Source organism: Podarcis erhardii (genome assembly GCF_964252035.2).
Source record: "Podarcis erhardii genome assembly, chromosome: 7".
Classification (NCBI taxonomy): domain Eukaryota; kingdom Metazoa; phylum Chordata; class Lepidosauria; order Squamata; family Lacertidae; genus Podarcis; species Podarcis erhardii.
This window is the reverse complement of record NC_138511.1, coordinates 43197142-43222261: the sequence shown is the minus strand read 5'-3', so window position 1 is coordinate 43222261 and position 25120 is coordinate 43197142. Positions and strand designations below refer to the sequence as shown.

At 45.0% G+C, this 25120-nt stretch overlaps 1 protein-coding gene across 2 annotated transcripts; it reads right to left on the bottom strand.

The window, feature by feature from the left end:
* Window positions 1-7954: 7954 nt before the first annotated feature.
* On the bottom strand, window positions 7955-24765 carry LOC309345528 (thyrotropin-releasing hormone receptor-like). 2 transcript variants are annotated; one of them, XR_014158290.1, is made up of 4 exons: window positions 24268-24765; window positions 22929-23364; window positions 18590-19207; window positions 7955-8859 (listed from the first exon to the last, which is right to left on the bottom strand). XR_014158290.1 is itself a non-coding variant. In XM_081868594.1 (3 exons), exons 1-3 carry the CDS (start codon window positions 24726-24728, stop codon window positions 18794-18796), a joined length of 1311 nt encoding a protein of 436 aa, XP_081724720.1. In that variant the 5' UTR covers window positions 24729-24765; the 3' UTR covers window positions 18349-18793. The 2 variants fall into 2 exon arrangements, 1 of the variants encoding a protein (XP_081724720.1); XM_081868594.1 differs by lacking the exon at window positions 7955-8859 and having other exon boundaries at window positions 18349-19207.
* Between the last annotated feature and the right edge of the window lie 355 nt (window positions 24766-25120).

Genomic DNA, 25120 nt, shown 5'->3' with positions numbered 1-25120 from the left:
GGAAGATGAGATGGGGTGATGAAAAGCATTTTCCCTGTTGTTGAAAAGTGCAAGAAGCCATCAGATGCACTTTCAACTCTTGTGCTTTCAGAGCTACATTGCCATTTCCATGCAAAGCTTAGCAGGGGGCCCCAAGATTCTGGGTGGGTGGGGGGAGAGATAATAGGACAAAAGGCAGAAGAGAGGAAATTGCCAGCTAACGGTGCGGTGTGTTTATTTCTGTTCAAACCCAACAGCATTTCAATTCCTGATGCAGAATGCATTTTCTTTTGTAAGCTGAGCTGATCCATTTAAAGCATTTTTCTTCCTTTCTTGACTTAAAGGTGGATGGTCTGTTGTTGTTTTCCTTTGCTGCACCAAATATTACCCTCAGGAAATGGACCTGCCTCTCATACCTTGGAGAAAGAACAGCCAAGCAAGCCTAAAAGCAATGCATACAAAAATTATTGCATGCTAATTTTCCTTCTCGATAGATGTGGTAGACTGTTGAGCTAAATACAAACAAACATAGAGATTTCTTGCCTCTGCTGTTCTCGCTTTCTCTGTGTGGCATCCCCACATCATGTATAGAAGTGCACGTCTGAAGCACCTGCATCTTAGGATACCTTTAAACCCTGCTGGCAGATCTCTTACTACAAGCATCAATCCACCCAAAACCTAAGGCACAATGACACACACACAGGATTCTCTCCAAGTTAACGGAACAGGAAAAGGTTGCTGGCATCCATCTGTCTCAGGAGACAGTGGATGCACCTCTGAATATGAAGTCAGACAGCTAGAGAATCACAGTGCATGAAGTGACCTCTCCAGGGCAATGTATAGGGAGATTCTGGGCTGACCAGATGACAAGATCCCCCTCTTGGCCTATCTGGAGATGCCAGAGATTGAAACTGGGACGTTCTGCATACAAGTAGATGCTCTACCACTCAGCCACAAGACTCAGGCTCTGTGATAGGAGCTGGTCTGGACACTTTCACCTGCTCTGCTACCAGATCCTCGGGGAAGAGACAGCTTTTATATATATATATATATATATATATATATATGCTTTCGTAGATTTTCACGGGTACAGGAATGCAGGTTTTGGTGTCCTCGGGTGTCTTCCCGTGTAAAAGTTGGGGTGTCTAGGCGACGTTTCGACGAGGTCTCACTCGTCATCTTCAGGCTGGTGCTTTCGGCTTCTTGTTACTGGAACAGAGCAGGATCTCAGTGTTTGAGTTCCTATAAATACTGTAGAGGGGGTGTGGTGTATAGCCTCCAATGTTCTGGGCAGAGAAGAAGTTCCCAGGCTAGTGTGCCTTTTCTTCTTTTGTTCCTTAATTACTTGAGAGATATCTTGAGTGATTTCTTGAGTGATATCCTGAGTACCACTTAGGTGGGTCATTAGGTGTGGATTAGTTGTTAAAGTCTTTGTGTCTTGACCTCTTGAACTTTGTGAAGAGTTTTCCTGAGAAGATGGCTGTACTGTACTTAGTTGTGCTCTGGCTTGGCTTCGTGTATAGGGGCGAGCTGTGGTTTTGTGGCTTGTGTCAGCCAGATCTGTGTAGGAAAACCAAGGGATCTATGAAATACCCTGCAAAGTCTGCCCAGCCACGTACATTGGACAAACAAACAGACGAATAAATGCACGTATCGCAGAACACAAGAATGCCGTCAAAAAAGAAGAAAAAACTTCCTCTCTTTTCCAACACATGAAAGAAACAGGACACGAAATTAATTTTGCAGATTCCAAATTGCTCTTTAACACGGAACATCACCACAAGAGAATAATCATGGAAGCCATCGAGATAGAGAAACACCCTCACAACATGAACAAGCGTGACGACACATCCCGCTTGCCAGACATCTGGAAATTAGCCCTCCCCACAAAAACTGACACCAGATCCAGAGGCACACAGAACGCCAACACCAATCAACCACACCAGACCCAAACCCAGACCCTCTCCACAGATGAATTACAGACACCATCCAGTAGCCAATCCATGGTGGCACCTCCGGATGCTGCACCCCCCTGCAATCCCTACACAGATCTGGCTGACACAAGCCACAAAACCACAGCTCGCCCCTATACACGAAGCCAAGCCAGAGCACAACTAAGTACAGTACAGCCATCTTCTCAGGAAAACTCTTCACAAAGTTCAAGAGGTCAAGACACAAAGACTTTAACAACTAATCCACACCTAATGACCCACCTAAGTGGTACTCAGGATATCACTCAAGAAATCACTCAAGATATCTCTCAAGTAATTAAGGAACAAAAGAAGAAAAGGCACACTAGCCTGGGAACTTCCTCTCTGCCCAGAACATTGGAGGCTATACACCACACCCCCTCTACAGTATTTATAGGAACTCAAACACTGAGATCCTGCTCTGTTCCAGTAACAAGAAGCCGAAAGCACCAGCCTGAAGATGACGAGTGAGACCTCGTCGAAACGTCGCCTAGACACCCCAACTTTTACACGGGAAGACACCCGAGGACACCAAAACCTGCATATATATATATATATATATATATATATATATATATATGATTTTCCATTAAAAAAAACATTTTTACAAAATTATACATCCATTTTAAACTTAAACCCATTTTTCCAGAACTTCCCTCAGCTTGTCCGATAATTTTCCGTTTATTTTTTTATCCTCGTCTCACATTTCCCAATATTATATTGCACTCAAATACTCTTAATCACATCATATTTTTTAAACAATATTTCTAACAGTAATTTCACAGAGCTTCTTGAAAGCCAACGAACGTTATTTGCTCATCACAGAAATTTTTTATATACTCTGTAAATTTCTTCCAGTCCTCAGAGAATCTCTGGTCACGTTGGTTCCTAATTCTCCCCGTCAATCTGTCCATTTCTGCGTATTCCATCAGTTTCATCCTCCATTCTTCTTTCGTGGGCATCTCTTCCTGTTTCCATTTCTGTGCCAGCAAAATTCTGGCTGCTGTTACTGCATACAAAACTAATTTCACATCTTTTTTTACTAATTTCATTATCCAGTATTCCCAACAAAAAGGCTTCTGGTTTTTTAACAAAAGTATATTTCAACATTTTCTTTAACTCATTATAGATCATCTCCCAGAAGCTTTTTACCTTCTTACATTCCCACCACATATGGTAAAATGTTCCTTCTGTCTCCTTACACTTCCAACATTTATTACACACTTTATACATTTTACCCAGTTTTACTGGTGTTATATACCATCTATATAACATCTTCATAACATTTTCCTTAATCGTTGTACAAGCTGTAAACTTTAACCCATCCTTCCATAATTTAGTCCATTTCTCAAATTCAATATTATATCCGAAATCTCTAGCCCAACTAATCATAACAGATTTAACCTCTTCGTCCACAGTATTCCATTCCAACAATATTTTATACATTTTAGATAAAATTTTCACTTCATTGTTTAAGATTTCTTGTTGAAATCTAGATTCTTTTCCAGAATATCCCCTCTCTAAAAACTCTTTTTTAAACATTTCATTTAACTGAAAATAATGCAGCCAATCCTTAACATATTCTTTTACTTCTTGATATGGTTTCAATTTCCACTTATTTCCTTCCTTTTTTAATAGTTTCTCATATGTCCATCTCCTGCTCATATTTATCTTTTTACTATTCATAACCTCTAATGGTGATAACCAATGTGAGGAGATTTCACCCCTCCCATATCCAGGAATCTCCTGACGAGTCTGCTGATTCTCCAGAGAGGAGGAGCAGTGTTCTGCTTTCTACTTATTCAGCTCCAGCACCAAGTCAGTCAGTCAGTGTGTCGGGGAGAGAGAGAGAGACTGAGTGTTAGAGATCGTGTGTAGAGATAAGGTTGCTGCTAAGAGCAGCTGCAGAGACTCAGTGCAGCATTCATTTATGCTTAGACCTATTTAGCTCTGTATATAGTTTTGTATTATAGTTGTAGTTATAGAATAAAAGAAGATATTCTACAGAGCTGCTCTCCGAGTCGTTTATACACTGCCAGACTCTGCTATACTCTGCTGTGCGACGACTATATTGTGGAAGTGATCTGGTGCTCACATCTCTAAGCTGTGAGTCCACAGCACTTTGACCTGTTCCTGTGTAAAAGGTGGTCTCTGGAAGTGCTACCCAGCTCGCCTAGCCCAGTCGGGGTTGAAGTGCATGAGTCCAGTTGGTGACACCGGCTCCAGGGCGATGCTGACACAATGTGGAGTCTTTGGTTCTAATACCTTTTTATACCTATTCCAAACTCCAATCAAAGATCCTCTAAAGATGTGGTTTTCAAACCCTTTATGTATTCTTTTTTTATCATACCATAAATACGCGTGCCAACCGAATCTATTATCATAACCTTCTAACTCCAGCTTCCAGGGTGGGGGTGGGGTAAACCACTTTGTATCAAGGGTAAGACACCCAGAACCACCACTGGCAGGGGTGCAGAGTTTCTGCTCTTAACTGCGTTATAGGAACTGTGTCTTGACAACTTTTATTTGAGCTCGCTTCATCCCCCTCCCTCCTAATCCCTTTTTCCTTATATGTCATGTTTTTTCAGACTATAAGCCTTGAGTGCAGAGGCAGCCTTAATATTGATTTCCACAAGCTGCACTTTTTGGCTAAGGGCAGGGGGCTATAGATTCAATAAAGAATCAAACTCAGAGTTCCCACAAAGATGTGGCCAAACAGCCATGGTAAAGGAGACCTTTTTGCATTTCCCTTCAGGAAAAACAGAGGCAGTGATTAAATGCTAGTGTGCTAGTTCTGGTTTTTAAGAGTACTTGAAGAAGTGCTTTCCTCCCTGCATTAAGTGTGCTAACTAGGAAAAGGGTACAATAGATGTACAATAGACTCTTTTTAAAAAAGTTATATAACTACTTTCATTCCCTCCCAGTGAGTGCCCCCGTTTAACCCCACTCTCCTTTTGTCTCATAGTTTTTAAAGAGTGTGGCTTGTGCCCTGTATTTCTGTACAGCACATAGCACATGTTGGGCACTTTTACAAATAATAAATAATGTTGGTGACTTATGTTGACTTAATGTGCCGTTAAAACAGTGGTCTGGAAAAACTCTCAAGCCTCCATCCTTTGCAGTTCAGTACCATGGACAGCAACCCACAGAGCTGCCTTTTGAAGCGGTATGGTGCTGCAAGCTCCCTGTGATCTTCCATTAAGCTATGCTTTCATCCTTCACAATGCTAGTGAGAGTCTGATGTCAGTACTTTCCATATGAATATAGGATCAGATGGCTATACCTGTCTTTTGCCCCTTAATGTTCTCCTTCTTGGAAAGTTTTATTTCCTCCATTTTTTGCTTTTTGCACAATTAGAAAAATAGACTAGAAGAGTGCTGAATAAATATGTGAAGGCCAATTGCACAGATCATTCCACCACCCACACCTCCAGCATTAAAATGAGGGGTTCAGCACTAACTCAGAAAAGAATGATCTTCACTAATGATGGTTGGCATACATGTTTAGGACTGTCCATGAATTTATTATGACAGTGAAGAGTTGGAGATTGATGGGAGAATTTGGCATAGAATTTAGGGAAAGCAAAATCCTAATCCCCTTCTCACCCTAATTAAGAAGGCAGCTTGGCAATATCAGATCGTGACTTCAGTGCCCTCCAAGCCTCCCCTGCTCCTCATCCATAGCTCATATTCTGTGCATCCTGTCATTCAAGCTGCTGCACACCCACTTCATGGATGCTTTCCTTCCCATACATTTCCTTTTTGCAGACCCAGCCAAATATCCTACCTATCTTTAAAATCCTGAGTTTCAGAACTAGGATAACCTCTCTCTCTCTCTCTCTCTCTCTCTCTCTCTCTCTCTCTCTCTCTCTCTCTCAGTTGTACCTAATTTGCAAAGCATAGGTAAGCGTTGTTTGGGGTGCAGTGCTGGCAAACACCCCTACTCCATTCTTAAGAAGAAATTCCAGTGTGCAACTGAAAAGGAGAATCACGAGGAAGTACCACAACTCTTTTGTTGAATGATCAATGGGCAGAGCAGGAGGGATGAGTCTTGCATCACTTACCACTGCCATGGAGCCTTTAAGGTTGTCCTTCTTTGCCAAAGGCCTCTGAATGCTTTGTACCCTGACTCATGTGACTTGTGCATTAAAGCCTTTGCCAAGCCTTTGAGCACTGAATTCACCAGTGAGGGCTGGGACATCAGGTGTCACTGGGCTACAACTCTTATCACCCCCCATAACCAGGGAGCCATAAAACCCAAGGAAGCACAGGAGAAGTGCCCACATGCAGACTGGAGGGTTGGCCCTTTGAGGACTGCTGTTATCACAAAGGAAGTGTGGCCTAGGAGAGGTAGACTGGAGGCAAGACTCAAAAGTCTCCAGGCCACCACTAGGCTTTGTGGGAGCAAGTTGCTCATTCTGCCTTGCTCCATGGGTTCCTTTACAAGTCTACAACAAAGGACAAACCAGGAGGCAGGACCAAAATGCAGGACTATGTTGCTTGAGCAAGGCTGAAAATGGTTCTCTGCCCCCTTTCTTTCCTATACCCACATAGCATTGCATATTTACCCACAAAGCCTTGCGCCAAAATAAGCACATGACCCTAGTAATGCCTGCCCAGCAGCAGATCACTGGCTGGCGGGGAGGGGCTGTGCCCTGAAGCACATCAGAGGCTCTTGGGAGCTTCTGGAAAGGAGCCTCACATCATCGAGGAAGCCCATGGCAAGGATCTGTTCCTCACTGGTGCGTTGGGTATAGTAGCTGATGGTGTTATTGCTGAGCACCTCTGCTCCTTTGCACCCACTGTCTGGAAGCTTGACTCTGCTCTGTTGGACTTGATTTTTCCATATCGGATGTGACTCTGTTCTTCTTCTGGATGTGACCCTGCCAGTGAACCAGTCAGTGCCATTGCTTCAGCCCAGCTTTTCCCAAGAGCCTTGAGCCATGCTAGGACAGGACAGCTCCTGGGATGTGAGACGTGGCCTATCAACAGCCTGTGTGTGCCCAGGGACTGGCACTTGCTACTTCCCCTCACTCTTGTCTTTCAGCTGGCCAGCCAGCCATCCCTTCTGTGCCCACGCTGTCTGCAGCTCCCAGGCAGGCAGTCTGAAGTTGATTCTGAAATGCCCTTTTGCAAACTCCCAGACATTTCATCTTTTCCTTGCAATAAATGGAAGTCCCGTGTTGCATTTAAACACCACCTTGCTATACACTGCAAATCCAAGGCAGCTTGTGGCAATTTAAGAAGAAAGTAATGTAATAATAAAGCTGATTTAAAGTACAGTAAAATAGCAGGTACCGAGCAGTAAAATAACAGAAGCAATCAAAGAAATGTAAAGACTTTAACTTAGAAGAGCCTGACTTGATACGAAGTCGTGTGTGTGTGTGACAACCTGATATTCCTGATATTTGGTTATTAATGCCCAAACCCAGCCCATTTGGCTATGCTGGTAGTTTAGTTCATTGAGTCAGACATAATTTGCTAGTCCAGGCTTAGACTTCACCCTCTGTTGTTATGTGCTACCTGGGATGTGGGTGGTGCTGTGGTCTAAACCACTGAACCTCTTGGGCTTGCTGATCGGAAAATCAGCAGTTTGAATTTGCTCTGTCCCAGCTTCTGCCAACCTAGCAGTTCGAAAGCATACCAATGCAAGTAGATAAATAGGTACTGCTGCAGCGGGCAGGTAAATGGCATTTCCATGTGCTCTGGCACTCACCAGGGCCCTCTGTGCACCAGAAGCAGTTTAGTCATGCTGGCCACATGACCTGGAAAGCTGTCTGTGGACAAACACCAGCTTCCTCAGCCTGAAAGCGAAATGAGCACTGCAACCCCATAGTCACCTTTGACTGGTCTTAACTGTCCAGAGGTCCTTTACCTTTTAATTGCTACCCCATTCTCCAAGCAGTGAGAGATTCCAGGGGTGCCTGTGTTTACCTGAGGTTCACTTTCTTGAAATGAAGGCAGTGGAGATGGCAGTGGATAGGACAGGTGGTTTTATTTACACATATATACAACCTCAATACAGGATGATGGGCTCACAGCATTAGCACCCTAATAGATCTTGCTTCCCCTTTAGTTTTCCAGGGGAGCCCCAAAGTTCAATGCAGAGTAAATGTCTATGTGTCTCTCTCTCCAGGTTCTCTCTCCAGATAGATGTATCCTCCCCTTCCAGCATCCAATTTTGGCTGTTGTTCTTCTACCTACCAGACAGGTGGGGGGGGAGACCCACCCATTTGTTTCCGTGGCAACCTCTTTGGATTTGTTAATCACAGTACTTCAAAGTCATTACCTTAGCAAAGGAAATGGTTTGGCTGGTTTTCTTTTATAAACTACCCCCCCCCCCACACACAGAGGATCAGTCTCCCCTTTGCATTGGTAAAATGGGAACAGCCAAGATCAACTGCACGCGATTGCTGGGAAGGAAAACACAACAAAGGTGATGAAATACAGAATTTGCTTTGCTTTAGACTTGGCTTTGAGCTTCATTTCTGCCAGGAATTCTGCAATGCCAGGGGTTCATGTTGTGAGCTTATGTTGTCAGCCTCACTTGTGTTGTCAGTCTCACTTCCCTCAAGAATAGGGACAGCAGGGGATCTGCCTCACAGGGCTGTTGTGAAAGAAAGCAACCATAAACACTTTGGCATCAAATGTGAATGTGCATTCTTGCCTTTCAGTCAGGTTTGTTGTTTCATGTGCTTTGTGGAACGTGAGGAGACATGACGTGCTTGGTTCAGGTTCTTATTCTGACACTGGAACGCTCTGGGGACTGGGACATGTCCCTTGTCATTGGGTCAGTTCCAGTTTCTGATTCAGCTTTGAAAGCTCCCAGGAATAAAATCTGAACCAGTTGATGGGAGGGCAACAGTCACAGCTGCCATCAGGATCCCTGAGGAAATCCTCCCTGGGTCGCTCTGCAAAGTTGTTGAATTCAGAATAAGAGAAGCCTTAATAAGCAACGCTCAATACTGAGTTACAACAACCTGTCCAGCTCACACAGGGGCTGGTTTGACATGAATCTATAGCACCCCTGAAGGCCAAAGGACGTGTCTGTTTATTATTATTATTATTATTATTATTATTATTATTATTATTATTATTTGTTATTGTTGTTGTTGCTGCTGCTGTTGTTACTTTACAATTTATATACCATCCTTTATCAAAAGGGACGCTGGTGGCGCTGTGGGTAAAACCTCAGTGCCTAGGACTTGCCGATCGTATGGTCGGCGGTTCGAATCCCCAAGGCAGGGTGAGCTCCCGTCTTTCGGTCCCAGCTCCTGCCCACCTAGCAGTTCGAAAGCACCCCTAAGTGCAAGTAGATAAATAGGTACCGCTTTATAGCGGGAAGGTAAACGTGTTTCCGTGTGCTGTGCTGGTGCAGGCTCGCCAGAGCAGCTTTGTCACGCTGGCCATGTGACCCAGAAGTGTCTCCGGACAGCGCTGGCTCCCGGCCTCTTAAGTGAGATGAGCACACAACCCTAGAGTCGGACACGACTGGCCTGTATGGGCAGGGGTACCTTTACCTTTACCTTTTATCAAAAGATCCCAGGGTGGTATACAACATTAAGAACACATAATGGAGCATCAATAATAAAAACACAACAAAGGGGCCGTTCTCTTTTCAACACAATTCTCTTTTCAATACCCCTTCCCTTAAAGTTGTTTGTTGTATGACTTGCATTGTGCACACAGCAGGGATTATAGAGATCAGACCTCCCAGGAATCTGATATTTGCAAATTCTGATGCAAATTGACTTGATCCACACCATCTTTGTCCTCCCCACATACCACCCCCAGGGGCCTTGTAGTGAAGGGCAGATAAGAGGAAGAAAAGAGCAGCAAAATATGAACTTCTCTCCCCACTGGAATATTATCACAATGCATGCAGGTCACTCCAGTGTAACTCAGCTAAGCTCATTGGGAAGCAACAGTCCAGGGTCCTCCCTCAATGCTTCAAGAAATATCAAGCATCAAGTCACAGCCTGGTCCCAAGCTCACAAAAAAAAAATGTAAGGACATAAGGAAAGCCCACTGGATCAAGGCCAAGGGCCCATCAAGTCCGCCATCCTGTTCTCACAGTGGCCACCAAGAATCCTGTGGGAAACACACAAGCAGGATCTGATCACACAAAGTGATGCTCCCCGCCATTCCCTCCTGCTCCTGAGCATCCTTGACCATGGATGACCCCTGCCTTTCTGCCTTCCGCAGGCAGCTAACATGGGAAATGATTATCTGAGTGTACTCAAACTTTGCACGAGAGCCACGGCTCAGGCGGAGGTGACAAGCAAATAATTACACTTTGTGAGGGGGTGCCATCCCTGGAGTGGACACATTCAGAGCTGGCTGGTTTTCTCTGAGTGATGAGGGGCCTCTTTCATCAACACATAACAGCCCTTCTGTATGGAAATCTGTTTTGCTGCAGACCACCCACCCTCTCTGTCCCTGCCCCCACTGGATGCACCACAATACAACTGGGCTTACCTCTCTTGCCATCGTCAGCAGCTGCTAATTACAGTTTTCATCAGGAAAAGCCACTCTGCTTAATTGGGGTTGTGAGACAGTATGACAACTCATTTTCTTTTGCCTGTTTCTGGCTGTAAATGAAAAGCACACACAGCCTTGTCATTTGCAGCTATGTGCCAGCACCTCTGGGCAGTAATGCACAGTTTTGGATGTGCCAGGCAAGCCGAGCCTAAGCATTATGCTAAGTGTTGGGGTGCAGAGTAGAGAACCAGACAAAGTGGAAGACCTTTTGATTATATTATTCTCTGGCCTGTTAATACATGGGATGATGAGGGTATCTGTGACTACCTTATGATACAGTCACAATCCACAGCAGGACTGATGAGAAGGCAGCAGATTCCAACCGGACCTCAGAAGGCTGAGGCCCCACTCTGTAAGGCCAACAGCTTCTGGCTACATTACTAGCACTTCCAGGAACAGATGGATCAACACCAGGCTGTGTCTCAAGTCCTGTTTTTTTCAGCTATGAAGAGCCCATTTCCATCTGAGCTGGTCGTGAAATAAAGGTAAAGGTAAAGGGACCCCTAACCATTAGGTCCAGTCGTGACTGACTCTGGGGTTGCAGCGCTCATCTCGCTCTATAGGCCAAGGGAGCCGGCGTACAGCTTCCAGGTCATGTGGCCAGCAGGACTAAGCCGCTTCTGGCGAACCAGAGCAGCGCACGGAAACGCCGTTTACCTTCCCGCTGGAGTGGTACCTATTTATCTACTTGCACTTTGATGTGCTTTTGAGCTGCTAGGTTGGCAGGAGCAGGGACTGAGCAACAGGAGCTCACCCCGTCGTGGGGATTCGAACTGCCGACCTTCTGATCGGCAAGTCCTAGCCTCTGTGGTTTAACCCACAGCGCCACCCACGTCCCTTTCAGTCGTGAAATAGAACCTTGTAAAATCAATAATTTGGTAGCCAATTTAGCTTGTTTTCCTCTCCTCTCCTCATCCCTTTTTTCTTTCATGACATGCCTTTTCAGACTGTAAGCCTCAGCGAAGGGACCGTGATGTTTTTGCTCATCTGTAAACCACTCTGAGGGCCTTTCTGACTGAAGAACAGGGCATACATTAGGAGCGAGACAGCTGGAATTTCCTTTTGACCTACTGAAAACGAAGCACTAAATTACAGTATTTAAAGGGTTGGTGAGGAAGTGGTGAGGAAATGTCTCAAATGGTTTTTAGCTTCATGTAAATACTTTCTGGTTATTATTTTTTTAAACCTTTTCAGTCTGGAACATTTTCCACAAACATATCCTGCCCAGCTGCTGGTAATTAGAATGGTTTTTAAAAACCCTTCTGTGAAACAGTTGCGCGTCTTTGCTGCTTGTTTCAAGGAGAAACATTTCCACTAACTTTTTTAGCAGAGAGTTTGAATGCTCATGGTAGGGAATTGTCTTTTCAAAATCCTGCTTCCAGTGGCAGATCTTGCTACAAAAGCGCAGTTTGGTGTCTTCCTCATTTGGTAGGGAAACTGTGTTCTGGATCAAATGGAATACACCTCCTGTAAGCTCTGCTGGCTGTGACTGTGGCAGATGGGAATTGTAGGGCAAAGCATCTAGGGAGTGCTAGGTCAGGGGAGGCTGCTATAGGTTAATTGCAGAAGAAGATTCGTGCATCCCACTAATTAACACCCAACAAACAGGAAACCCAGCTTGGAGACATCTCAGAGCCTGTAACTTAGTGCAAAATCCTCCAGAACAGCTTTTCTCAGCAAAGGATTCTGTTTTTGTCAAACCATGGCAATGCTTTTTCAAAAACACTCCTTCCACCTTTCGAAATGCCAAAGGAGCAGTTCCTTGCTGGCCTTCAGGCCCCGGTGCCCTTTGCCTGAGCTCACCTACTGCCAATGTTTACTGCAGTAGCACCAATTTTTCTCCCCGTCTCCCTTGAGCCCAGCTGTGCGGGTGTTCTAGAAGGCAGTGTAAAAACCCTTCGTTTTTAGAATGGCCTTTAAGAAGTGTGATGCACTTGGCAACAAAATGTCATGGTGGCTACCAAACCAGATGGCTTTAAAGGGGGATTAGGCAAATCCATAGGGGGTCAAGCTATCTGTAGCTACTAGCCCTTGGAACTCAAATACCAGAATGCACACGTCTCCTTGCACCAGCCGCTCTGTGGTTTGCGATCTGGAGCTCAACTACCTTCTGTTGGGAGAATAGTATTAAGCATGGACATATAATAGGACTTCCTGTCTGATGGAACCCCACCCGTGGAACCCCCTTCCCACAGAGCAGTGTTCTTCAACCATGGAGTTCCAGAGTTTGTTAAACAACATCCCTGACCATTGGCTAAGCTGGCTAAGGATGATGGGAGTTGTAGTTCAGTAACATTTAACTGGCACAGAGAATTTTGTCATTTTAGAGCCAGATGAAAACTCACCAGTATGCCTGTGTTTTGGGCAGGGGGCGCAGTTAGGAATTCTGTTACAGCTACAAGTGATGAGTTCTGGTTGTGGCTCCCCAGGTGTGTTTAATGATGTTGGGTTTTTATTTGCTTTTATGAGTTATATTGATTTGCTTTTATTGCTGTGTTGTTGTGTTACTGTTCTATTGTGTTGCAACTTGTCCTGGGATCATATGACAAAGAGCAGGCTAGAAATTGTCTTGGAAACAAAATGAAATATTTATGGTGGCTATGTCATCTCTAAAATCAGAAGCAATGTGAATACCCATCACAAGTGGGGAGAATTGCTCTTGCAGTCGGGTCCTGCTTGCATTGGGGCCTCTGGTTAGGCTGCTGTGAGATGCTGAATTAGATGGACCACTGGCCTGATGCAGCAGACAGGATCTTCTAACATTCTTCTATTATAAGTGGCGTCATCTGGCATGCTTGCAATCCTGTAGTTTCCTGGGAGTAAGCGCCGTTGGACTCAGTGGTCCTTCTGGTTGTGTATAGTTTCAGCTTGTAAAATGCATTTATCTTTAGCAAAAGGTCTTCAGCCACCTGAAATGCAACCTTTAGCTTTTAATTCAAGATAGAGTCTTACAAAGAAATGTTACCTTTTAAGCTGGACTGAAGTCAGAACACCACTGAAGAGAAGAAGAAGTAGTACCCAACCTCTGCTTAATTATTTTCCTCTTCCTCTTCTATTTGTCACAAACAATAGCAAAGCTTGAAAGCCTCGTTATTACCTCATCCACTTGCCAGAGCAAGAAACATCCATCAGTTACCTTGGTGCTCCTTGTTCCTGTTCCTGCTCCACCACACCACTGGGCTAAGCTATGTGTATTGTCATAGTAAGCATATTTATTAAATTTGTTATACACCCAACTACTCTCTGAACTTGCTGGACTTTGGGGGCTCTGCAGTTCTGACATGGAGCTGGATCAGCTTGTGCTGGTTCTAGCAAACTTCACATTCCTCTTCCTCCTGCAGATTTTCACTCAGGTGTTGTAGATTCCCCTGGCATTCTTCCCAAGACAACGCTGACCCTGAAAACTAGATTTTCCATATGTATTCCCCGCCTTCCCATCAGATATTGAGGTGAGTCTCAGTTGTGCATATCTTATAGCTGTTAGATAAAAGCTACAAGACTTTTGGGTATAAGATGGTAGATAAATTCAATAAATAATAATAATAATAATAATAAATAATAATACAAAAACAAATTACTTCCCTTGAAGAGCTACTGGTGGAAAGACAGGGTAGAAATCTTTTCAAGCAAGACAAAATAAGCATTGGTGAGTAAGGCAGGACCTTTTCTGTTGTGGCTCCTGTCCTAAAGATATGCCTGGAGCACTCTGGCATTGAAAATGGATAGACTAAAGCAGGATGTCCTCAATGCAGCCATAGTGATGACTTTCAGATGTTGTTGGACTACAACTCTCCTCTTCCCTGACCCTTGTCCATGCTAGCTGGGGATGATGGGAGTTTGTTTGTTTGTTATTGCATTTATTTCCCACTTTTCCTCCACAATAATAAAATATTTTTTAAAAGAATAATCCTCATGATCTTGAGGTTGTTCAGATTTCCTGGTGGCTGATATTTACATGACCAAAAAAAAAAAAGTTCACATTCATTACACTCATCTAATTAACCACAGTTAACATCATCATAACTAGTTTAGCACTTGGCTACAATTTTGGTCCCAATTTTGCTGGAGCATTCCTAAAGCCAGGGGAGATTTCCATTGCCACACAACAAGCTGCGCACCTCCCCTGAATCCCCACCAATGGAGCAATAGAAAGCCAATCATACTGGTCATTTCTAAGATGATATGTTCATCTATGCAATGAGAAGAGAAAGAGAACTCACTTCGCATATTTAGTGTGCATAAGTCATTTGGCCTACAATAACCAAGATTAAAGAGCATTATACATTTTCAAATAAAGCTCACACACGAGTGTGGCAACGGAAATCAACTTTGAGCTGGAGACCATAAGCTAGCACTCTCTGTCTCTTTCCAGTCTTGTGGGAGGGAGGTGTAAATAAGTGATTTTTCTTTTGAACTTCCATACTGAATTATGCCTGGGAGGAATAAATTGCTCATCAGCTGTAGCTACTGAGTTGGAGCCAGCCTGCTTAATGCTGTTTTGATTTGGTAGGTCTGAGGACTGACATTTTAGAAACCGTTGGGAGAATATTCTGAGAGTCTTTGGATTTCTTTGCATGGGGGCAGGGGATCCTTACCAAAGGACAGAAAGCAGACAATGAGAGATGAACATTTCTGTTTTGAAAGAGGTGGGAAAATCCCATTGACAAAGAGTAGTTGTTAGCAAACTTAAAAACAAAAAACTGTTCTCCCTGGCATCCTTTGATGCTTTCCTTCATTTTTTACTCTGCAGCGTTACTCTTTTGAAATTAAGCAATGGGACAGGTTGTTCCCAGTGGTTCCCTAGTTTTTCAAGAACACCCACCTTCCACTTGTTGTTGACTGTGATCTCAAGACAGGGTGGTCATTTAGAACATAAGATGAGCCATCTGGATCAGGCCTAAGGCCCATCTAGTCCAGCATCCTGTTCTGACAGTGGGCACCCAGATGCAAGCAGGACCCGAGAACAAGAGCCCTCTCCCCACCTGGGATTCCCAGCAGCTGGCATTCATAGGCATTCTGCCTCCAACAGTGGAGGCAGAACATAGGCATCTTCAGCCTCCAACATAGGCATCTTGGCTAGCAGCCATTGATAGCCCTCCCCTCCATGAACTTGTTTGCCAGTTTAACTTTCTCTTTAAGAGGTGGGCAGCAAATTACAGCAATGCAGGTTCCTTCAGAATCCTGAGTCTGCCTCTGGGTTTTAGAGGAGACCCAGTGAGGATGTTATTCCTGCACAAAGTTCCAACCTCTTTTCAACCCCAGAAATGCAAGTTTCAAATGATAATTGTTTTTCCACCTCATTTAATTACCGTATTTTTCGCTCTATAAGATGCATCAGAGCATAAGACGCACCTAGTTTTTGGAGGAGGAAAACAAGAAAAAATATATTCTGAATCTCAGAAGCCAGAACAACAAGAGGGATCGCTGTGCAGCGAAAGCAGCGATCCCTCTTGCTGTTCTGGCTTCTGAGGTAACTGCGCAGCCTGCATTCGCTCCATAAGACGCACACACATTTCCCCTTACTTTTTAGGAGGGAAAAAGTGAGTCTTATAGAGCAAAAAATACGGTAAGTCTTATACACGCTCTGCTGTTCCATTCTTTCTTATCCACCTCTCTCTCTGTACAGAGTTACATCACTCACAGTCTTTGCCTGGTGACACTCTCCAAATTCTGAAATACTTATCTATTTTGTTTAGCTTTCCTCCCATGCTATATGAAGGGCTTCAAAGTTTCATGGGCTGTGGAGATTTCCAATTATAAGGCTGCTGCTCATCCTCTAGCTGTTGGTTTGACTGTTTATATAAGGTGGAGCCAGTGCTTCCTTCCCTGTCCCATCACACACACCCTACTTCCAGCCTGGGCATGTTTGCATTATCATTATCATCATTCTAATTACAGTGGTACCTCGGGTTACATATGCTTCGGGTTACATACGCTTCAGGTTACAGACTCCACTAACCCAGAAATAGTGCTTCAGGTTAAGAACTTTGCTTCAGGATGAGAACAGAAATCGTGCTTTGGCGGCGCGGCGGCAGCAGGAGGCCCCATTAGCTAAAGTGGTGCTTCAGGTTAAGAACAGTTTCAGGTTAAGAACGGACCTCCAGAATGAATTAAGTACTTAACCCGAGGTACCACTGTATATTTAATTTTATTACCCTCCCTTCACCAGCAGGTCCCAGGGTGGTCATATTTCCAATCCAGGGACTAGGACCCTGGGCAGACAGCAGCATTGAAAATACCTGCTGCCCCAGCTAGGTTTGCACAAGCTGCTGGGGCAGCTCTATAAAGCCTGCCTGTCCTTGGCTGGATAGTTCCTTTGCTGTGTCCTACTGGACAGCTCCAGTGCCAAGGGGAACCTAGCCACATAGCTCAAAGTGAGCAGAAATGAGTCACCAGCAACTTGCACAATAGCGTTTACTTTCCAGAGTCTACTTTGCCACCATCATGTGTACACCTTCCCCCTGATCCAGAAAAGCCAATGTGAGGTCGTCCAGATGTTAGACTACGATTCCTATCATCTCTTGCTGAGACTGATGGGGATTGTGGTCCAGCAACATGTGGGTGGCACCAGGGCACCTGCCCCTACCCCCAATGGATGCTACAGTCCACCACTGAAGCCTTGTAACATTTTATTCTGTGTCTGTTGCCATGCAATGCTATGCCCAGTAGTTACCCAATTCAAGTCACCAAATATCTCATAAAACATTTTCTTAAAGGCCACCCTTGACTCATTCCTAGATGTGGGTGGGAAAGGGTACATATCAGTTCAATGGCTTAGTTGCAAAGGTTTAGATGCTGCTGTTTCAGACAGCTTGTCCCTGTTGAACTGAGCACCTTCTGGGTGACTTTGCACTTATAGAATTGTAGGAACCCCAAAGGGTCATCCAACCTAACCCCCTGCCATGTAGGAATCACAATTCAGGCCTGTGATGCAACTGTGTTTCTGCCCATTGTAAGACTAGCAAGATAATTCCAGCACAACCTGTCTGCAGCCTTGAGAGCAGCTTTTCCCAACCTGGGATGCCCGTCACACATCACTAGCATCCCTGACCACTGGCTATGCTGGCAGGGACTGGTGGACACTGGAGCCCCAAACCTTTAGAGGGCACCAGTTTGAGGGAGATGGGAGCAGAGAGAGTTAAGCACACCTTGTCCCTTGCTTCAGGAGCAGCAAGGCAAATAAAAAGGAGAAATATCTATCATCTATCTATCTATCATCTATCTATCTAATCTATCATATCTCTCTCTCTCTCTCTCTCTCTCTACTGTATATCAAAGAGGCCAAAGCAAAGCAAGTCATGGTCAGTGGACTATGGAGTGACCCTTTTCAAGGAGGGGTTTGTGCCTCCTTCTCCCCCCATTTGCAGCTTTCTCATACCTGGGCAGCAAGGGGAAATGTACTGTCTCTAGGTACTCAGCTTAGACCTGTGCACAAGCTTAAGATGCCAGCTTTTTATAGGGGTCCAAGAGCATCAGCTGGCTTACCCTGGCCTCTCACTGCCAAGAGGCTTCCTTGGCTGGTGTGGTCTGTCCCCTTGCAGCTCTTGGGGTGGAGCTGGTACACAGTCCTGATTATGGCCCAGCATCCTTTAGGTCCTGAGTACAGAACTCGTAGCAGGGCTCCAGCCCTGACAAACCCCTTCCCAGAGTCAGAAACACAATTCTGTTCAAAATGGTGGGTGAACCCTGATTTGGGCTCCTGAAATATAGCTCGGGGGTTGCTCAGAGCACCAGTTTTGCCTGCAGATGGTCCCAGGCTTGATTCTGGCATTTCCAGGCAGGGCTGTCTTATGCCCTGAAGAGCCACTGTCAGTCAGCATAGACAGGACTGAGCTAGATGGGCTATGGGTCTGACTTCCTATATCACAGTTACCATAGCTCACCAGCTTGGCATGCAGAAGGTCCCAGGCCCATTCCCCAGCATCTCCCCATAGGGCTGGGAATGTCACCAGTCTGAAATCCTGGACAGCCTCTGCCAGCCAGTGAAGACAATCCTGAGACGGATTGACTCAGCAGAAGCAAATGCCTCTCTTTCTATTTAAACAAGAACCATGAGATCTTATTATATTTAAAGGAAGTGTCATGGCTCAGTGAGATCACTTGCTTTGCATGCAGAAGGTTCAATCCCTGGCATCTCCAGGTAGAAACCGAGTCAGTGTAGGCAATTCTGAGCTGGATAAACCTGTGGTTTGACTTGGTCTAAGTCAGCTTCCTCCCTTCCTATAGATCTAGTTTACTAGGAGAAGTAAAGCAAGTCCTTTACTGGGAAGTGAGAAAGGAGCAAGGCAAGGGGAACTGGGGCATTTAGAGCACGCTGAAATACGGCTCCTTCTCAGCTGCAGGCACCTGCTCCAAAGCAGGCAAGTCCTCCTCTTCGCCTCCTCCTGGGGACGGTGGCCCCTTAGCCTTGATGTCCCCATGCGGGTGGGCATCAGGTTCCTTCTTCATGCTGGAGGCTGCGTAGAATCTGTGCCTTGGCTGCTGCTCCACCTTCCCGCACTTGCAGAGCTTCTTGAAGGCCAGGCGGAACTTCTGGGACATGAGGTTGTAGATGATGGGGTTGATGGCGCTGTTGGAGTAGACGCAGACCCTGCAGAAGAGGATGAACCAGCGGTTCAGGTAGGGGCGCTCCATGAAGGAGTTCACCAGCACCAGAGTCCGGTAGGGCATCCAGAGGAAGGCAAAGAGGACCACCACCACGGCCAGCATTTTGGTCACCTGCAGAAGAGCCAAAAAAAGAGAGAGGTGGCTTGGATGTCTTTAACAAGTTACAGGTTTTCAGTTGCTTTTTCCACTTGCTTGCCTGTTTGGGATGTCATAGATCAGAAAATTCTACACCAATTCTACATATTGCCAGGATCTGTTCCAGAAAGGTGTAGGAATGAGACAGGCCATTTTTATATTGCATACATTTTCTTCATGTTGACAAGATTTTTGCAGCAAAAGTAAATTTTCTGTCACCTTGTATGTTTAATGGGCATTTAAGAGCAACCTGCATTTGGCAGATGATGGATATCTGTGCAGTAATTGAACTGTACTGAGACTCTATAGGTTTGAAGGTCCTTCAGGTTTGAAGGAGATGGTGGTGCTTCCCTTGGGCGTGATACAGATTTACTTGTGCTGCATAACTGCAAGATAACCAAAGTGTATTGTGGTCTCAGGATAGTCTTGACGCTTAATTTGACTCTTGCACCTGGATTTTAAATGCTCAATTTAAATGCATGAATAAAACTGATTTTTAGCTTATCGTAGATTTTAATTAGTTTTGAATGTTTTAAATAGTTCCTTTTACTGATAATCTCATTGTTTTATTCTTTTTGTAAATCACTTTCAGATTTATTTATTTGCAATTAAGCAGTATATCAATTTTAATAAATAGATATGAGCAAATAAAAAGGGCATGGGACAAACTCACAGAGAAGGAGAGATCCACTGTATGGTCATTTGCTATGAAATATGGATGGAGCCTCTCTTTTCAGAGGCAGTCTATCTCACAATACTATTTGCTGGGGAGCAACAACAAGGGAGATGGCTCTTCCTCTCGTGCCTCTGCTGGAGGGTATCCTGAAAGCCTCTTTTGGCTACTGTGGGAAGCAGCATGCTGCAAAGCATTCAGTTAAAAAATAATAATAATCCAAGTCAATAGGGCTGTTTCTTATTTGCTTAGTGCCTGGGGCCCAAATGCAGCCCTTGCATCACCATTCGACCATTGCTACCTTAGAGCACTCCTTTCCTGTGTGTAAACAGGGAGAGATGGAACTGCAAGGTCTCTCCACTGGCTCACTTGGAAGACTAAGAACTTTTGGCTCCTCTTTTACAAAATATTCCATTTCAGCTGGTCATTACAAGAGCTTTGCAGCAAAGAGCTTTGTTTTTCCCCCTCTCCCTCTCAACCCTTCTTTTTGTGGCATGGAGGGAGTTGATAGAGAAACATTAGAAGACACAGCCATTCAATGAAGCTGAATTTTGGAAGATTCAGGACAGAGAAAGGAAAGCACTTCTTCATTCAGCGCACAGTTAAACTATGAAACTCGCTCCCATGGGAGACAGTGATGGCCACCAATTTGGACAGCTCTAAATGAGAATTGGGCAGACTCATGGAGGAAAGGGCTAGTGATGGCTGCTAGCCATTAGGGCTATGCTCTGCCTCCATAGCTGGAGGCAGTAATGCTTCTGAATGCCGGTTGCTGGAAACCAAAGGAGAGGAGAGTGCTGCTGCACTCATGTTCTTGAGGGCTTCCCACAGCTATCTACCTGGCCACCTTGAGAACAGGATGCTGGATTCAATGGGTCATTGGCTCAATCCAGCAGTGCTCTTCTTATGTCTCTTAAGGGCAGGGGATGCCCTATCACTGGTATCTGGAAGTCTTTTTCAACTGAAGTGTGGAATAAAAGTGCTTTAAATCCAACACATGCTTTTAGCATCGTGACACCAGTTCTCTGGAATTCTCTCATTCCAAAAGTGAAGCAAGCCCCAGCATCATGACATGTTCAACGTTTGTCAAAAGCTTTTCTCCCAAGCCTTCCCAAATTAGCTGGCTTTATTTCTGTCATTTTTAATTCTTGTTGTTTATGATGTGTATTTTTTATATGTATATTTTATTTCTCGGTGTTTCTCTGGATGTTGAGCAGTTTTACAAATCCACCAATGAACAGGTAGGAACAAGAGAAGCATTTCCCAAAGCCATCATCAGCCCTGGATTTGCGGGGTGGGAGTGGCACTGTCTATTGTGCAGCTTCACTTTAGAATTCTCTTTTCAGCCTGCCCTTTTCATACCAGGACTCTTTCCAAAGAATTAAAAGAAAACAGTGTCAAAGCCATCGCCACCATGCAATGTTGATGAAGGCTCTGAGAATGCTTCTGGCTCCTTGCTTGGCAGACGGCGGTGGTGATAATTCAATTCCATGCAAAGCCAACGTGTTGGCATGCCAAACAAGACAAATGTTGGCAAAGGGAAGGTGACACATCATATGAGTGATTCTTTAAAAAGGACTTGGATCTGCTTGGAAATTCACGTTACTATTTAGAAACCCTTCGTCCCTCCCTGCTCAGCTTGGGATTTATTTGTTAGTTATTTGGGGAAGCAAATGCATTCTGCACATGCCCAGAAGCACATCCTGATTCCTTATGCTCCATATAGGCCACCAACATCTTCCAATGAGACATGTTTGGTAGCCCACTGTGTCCCTGAGTTCTGGTCAGCCAATCCTGACCAAAAGTCAATTCTGCTTTCTTTCGGACATGTTTTAAAAACTGCATCGTTTGGACAGGGTTTTGGAATGTGCTGGGTTGTGTGGGTTTTTTTAATCAACTGTTTTTTATTGATAAGTTATTGATGTTTTTACTATTGCTACTTTTGTATCATGGTTTTATGCTGTACAACACCTTGTTACATTTTCTCTGAAGGTGTGCTTTATAAATATTAACATTAATCAGAGCATTGGTATTAATTAAGAACTGAGAGGGGAGGTAAAATAAGCCAGGGAAACAGTTGGAGGCTACAGCAGTGGGTGGAAAGATATAATCTGGATGCTGGGTCTATCCACAGATTAGAGCTGCTAAATCAGGGAGGATGGGAGCACAGCCCCCCCCCCCCGCATCTTTAATAGATGGGTTAAAAAGGTGATTTCAGCGGGTGTATTTTGCATGACAGCTTCCTGCAGTTCTATATCCCTACCTCACCAAAGATCAGGGTCGGGCAGACTTTAGGCTTGCAAGGCTATCTATGGGTCCCTCCAACCCCAACCCCCCCTTTATTGCACATTCATCATGATTTGTGCTCATGATGGTATTGGGGTGGTCACATGCAATTCCACTTTCAATCCTCTTTCCACCTGCAAAAGCTTTGTGCCAGACATACTGCTTGGTTTCCAGTCTGTGCAAGCCCCATTACCTTCCTTTGAAACCCTCTACCTTCTTATCTTATAAACGTTCCAGTTTATTTTACTTGTCCCACTTCTGTTGTGCTGTCATGCAAATATGCCCTTTTACAGTAGATGGCAATAATGAAGTAATGTACTGTATCTCCCTATATGAACCTATCTGGATGCAAAGATCCTCAGTTTAAAAGGGTTTAAATTTTTGTTTTTAAGTAGTTTGTTTTTATTTTTCTGTTTTATAATCAATATTTTAAATGTAAGCTGCCTTCAATCCCATCTTGGGAGAAAGGCAGGATATAAATATATTTAATCCATCGGTCAGTAACACTGGGGGAGCATCACAGAACAAATAAGACAGTGAAATGATGTGTGGATGATCCAGAACAAATCCGCCACTAACACACTATAATTGTGTCAATCATAGAATACACTGCTGCGCTTTTGGACCTCTTGCCAGCATGACACTGTTCTCTCCAGCCCCCCCCCCCCAGGCTGAACCTGCCTCCCCATTGGCCTGAACTTGGCAGCACCTGGCAATCTCCAGAGGGCTCTGCGTTACCTGCTTCCTGGAAGAGACGGGCACCCTGGTTCTTGAACCACTGGCCTTGCTCCGGCTGGCCTCTGTGCCATTCCTCTCTTTGCCGATCCTTACTTTGCAACTCTGGTCTTGCCAGCGTTGGGTGCAGGCAGTGGGCTGGTGTGGGATGGGGCTGCGGAAGAGGACCCTCCCAATGAGACCATAGAGCACTGTGGAGAGGAGCAAAGGGGTGACAAAGAAGAGGGCGAAGTCGAGGAGGTAGATGGGCAGGTAGAGGTTGCGGGAGACCTTGTAGCCGCACTCCAGCTGCTGGCTTTTGTTGACAGCAATGTCCACCAGGAAGAACCACAGGGTGCAGTACACTGAGGTGAGGATCCAGACAAAGGTGATGATGCGCTTGGCCCGTGACACTGTGCACATTGCCTGCGCTTTCATTGGGTGGCAGATAGCAATGTACCTGGCAGAGATGAAAAGGAGGAAGTTATATGTGAGTAAAGACATAACACTGTGCTGAAACAGCAGTGGGGAACCCCTAAGCCATGGGCCTCAGGGGCCCACCTGGCCTCCCCATTCAACTTGCCAGGTTGCTTTGACTAAGCCACACGCACTTGCCCTACATGGGATGCCACTTATTGTTTAACACTGATTTGGGGTAATGTTAATTAATTGCCACTGCATAGAAACAGGCAAATCAGACCCACCCAAAGGACATGTTTCAAGATGGAGAGAGAAGCTGGTCAGGCAGTAGGCAGCAGGCTGCCCAGTGATGGTCCAATGCCACTGGGATGCCACTGGGGGCCAAGGACCACATCTGTATGAAGTGGCAGAATGAGGATGGAAATACCCTGAATGATGGGCAGGGATATGAAGATCTCCTGGGGGAGAGACTGGGAGAGAAAGAAAAGCTCCCAGGTGATACCTGGGAGGGGCTGTCATTTTCTCTGAGGGTGGGGATCAAGAGCTACTTTTACATAGAGAGAAGATTGTGTACTTGTGCATTGTTTTTGCATCTTAGACTGATTTCCTCCTCCCTTACTTTTTAGGCTGCTGCTGTTTAAGGTTTATCTGGGTGCACTGTTTAATTCTGTGTTGTTAACCACTCTGTGGTCCTTTGACAAAGAGCGGCATATAAATTTAAGATAGAAATAAAACAGATGGATATCCCTGCTCTAAGGTCTAAATTGGGGGGGTGGAACTTGTGGTTCTCCAGATGTTGCTAGACTACAACTCCCATCATTCCTGGCCATTGGCCATGCTGGCTGGGGCTGGTGGGAGTTGGAGTCCAACACCATCTCGAGGGCAACACATTGGATACCTCTGGTCTACTAGAACGGAGCTACTCCTAAGAATCTTTTCTTACCTTTCCACAGTGAAGGCAGTGATGGAGCAGGATGATGCATTGATGCCCAAGTACTGAAAGAAGGTGATGCCAAGACACCCAGCAAATCCATAGATCCATGTTCCTGCCAGGCTGTCAGAGATGTTGGGCAGGCCAGCAGCCACCAGAACCATCAGATCAGCCACAGCCAGGCTAACCAAGTAGCAGTTGGTGGGAGTCCTCATCTCACGGGTGGTGAGGACCACCAGCACCACCATGACGTTGCCGATGATGCCAACTCCGCAGATGCTCAACACCAGGAAGACAGAGATTACCTTGTATTCGAGAACATCCAGTGGACTATCGCTGCCTACCAGGGATATGTTGGTGGGACTGTCAAATTTGCTGCTGCTGTTCTCCATGGCTGGGATGAAAGCGAAGAAGGTTTGGGTCAAGAGAGGCACAGAATCAGATTTCACAGAGGAAGGTCTTCTCATTCCCATTCAACTCCATCAGCACTTTCCTTTAGCCAGACAGGGAAGTCCTGAAAGTAAACAGATCAGACAATTAAAAAAGGAGCTGGGACCGAGCAACAGGAGCTCATCCCCTCACAGGGATTCAAACTGCCAACCTTCTGATCAGCAGGCCCATGAGGCTCAGTGGTTTAGATTCTATAATGCCACATTCACACCATACATTTAACGCACTATGTTACCACTTTAAATATTATGGCTTCCCATCACCACCCAAAAAATCCTGAGAGTTTCTTTCTTTCTTTCTTTCTTTCTTTCTTTCTTTCTTTCTTTCTTTCTTTCTTACAGGTACTGTTAGCAGACCCCTATTCCCCTCCCAGAGCTGCAGTTCCCAGAGTGGCATAACACTCAATCCCTCTTCA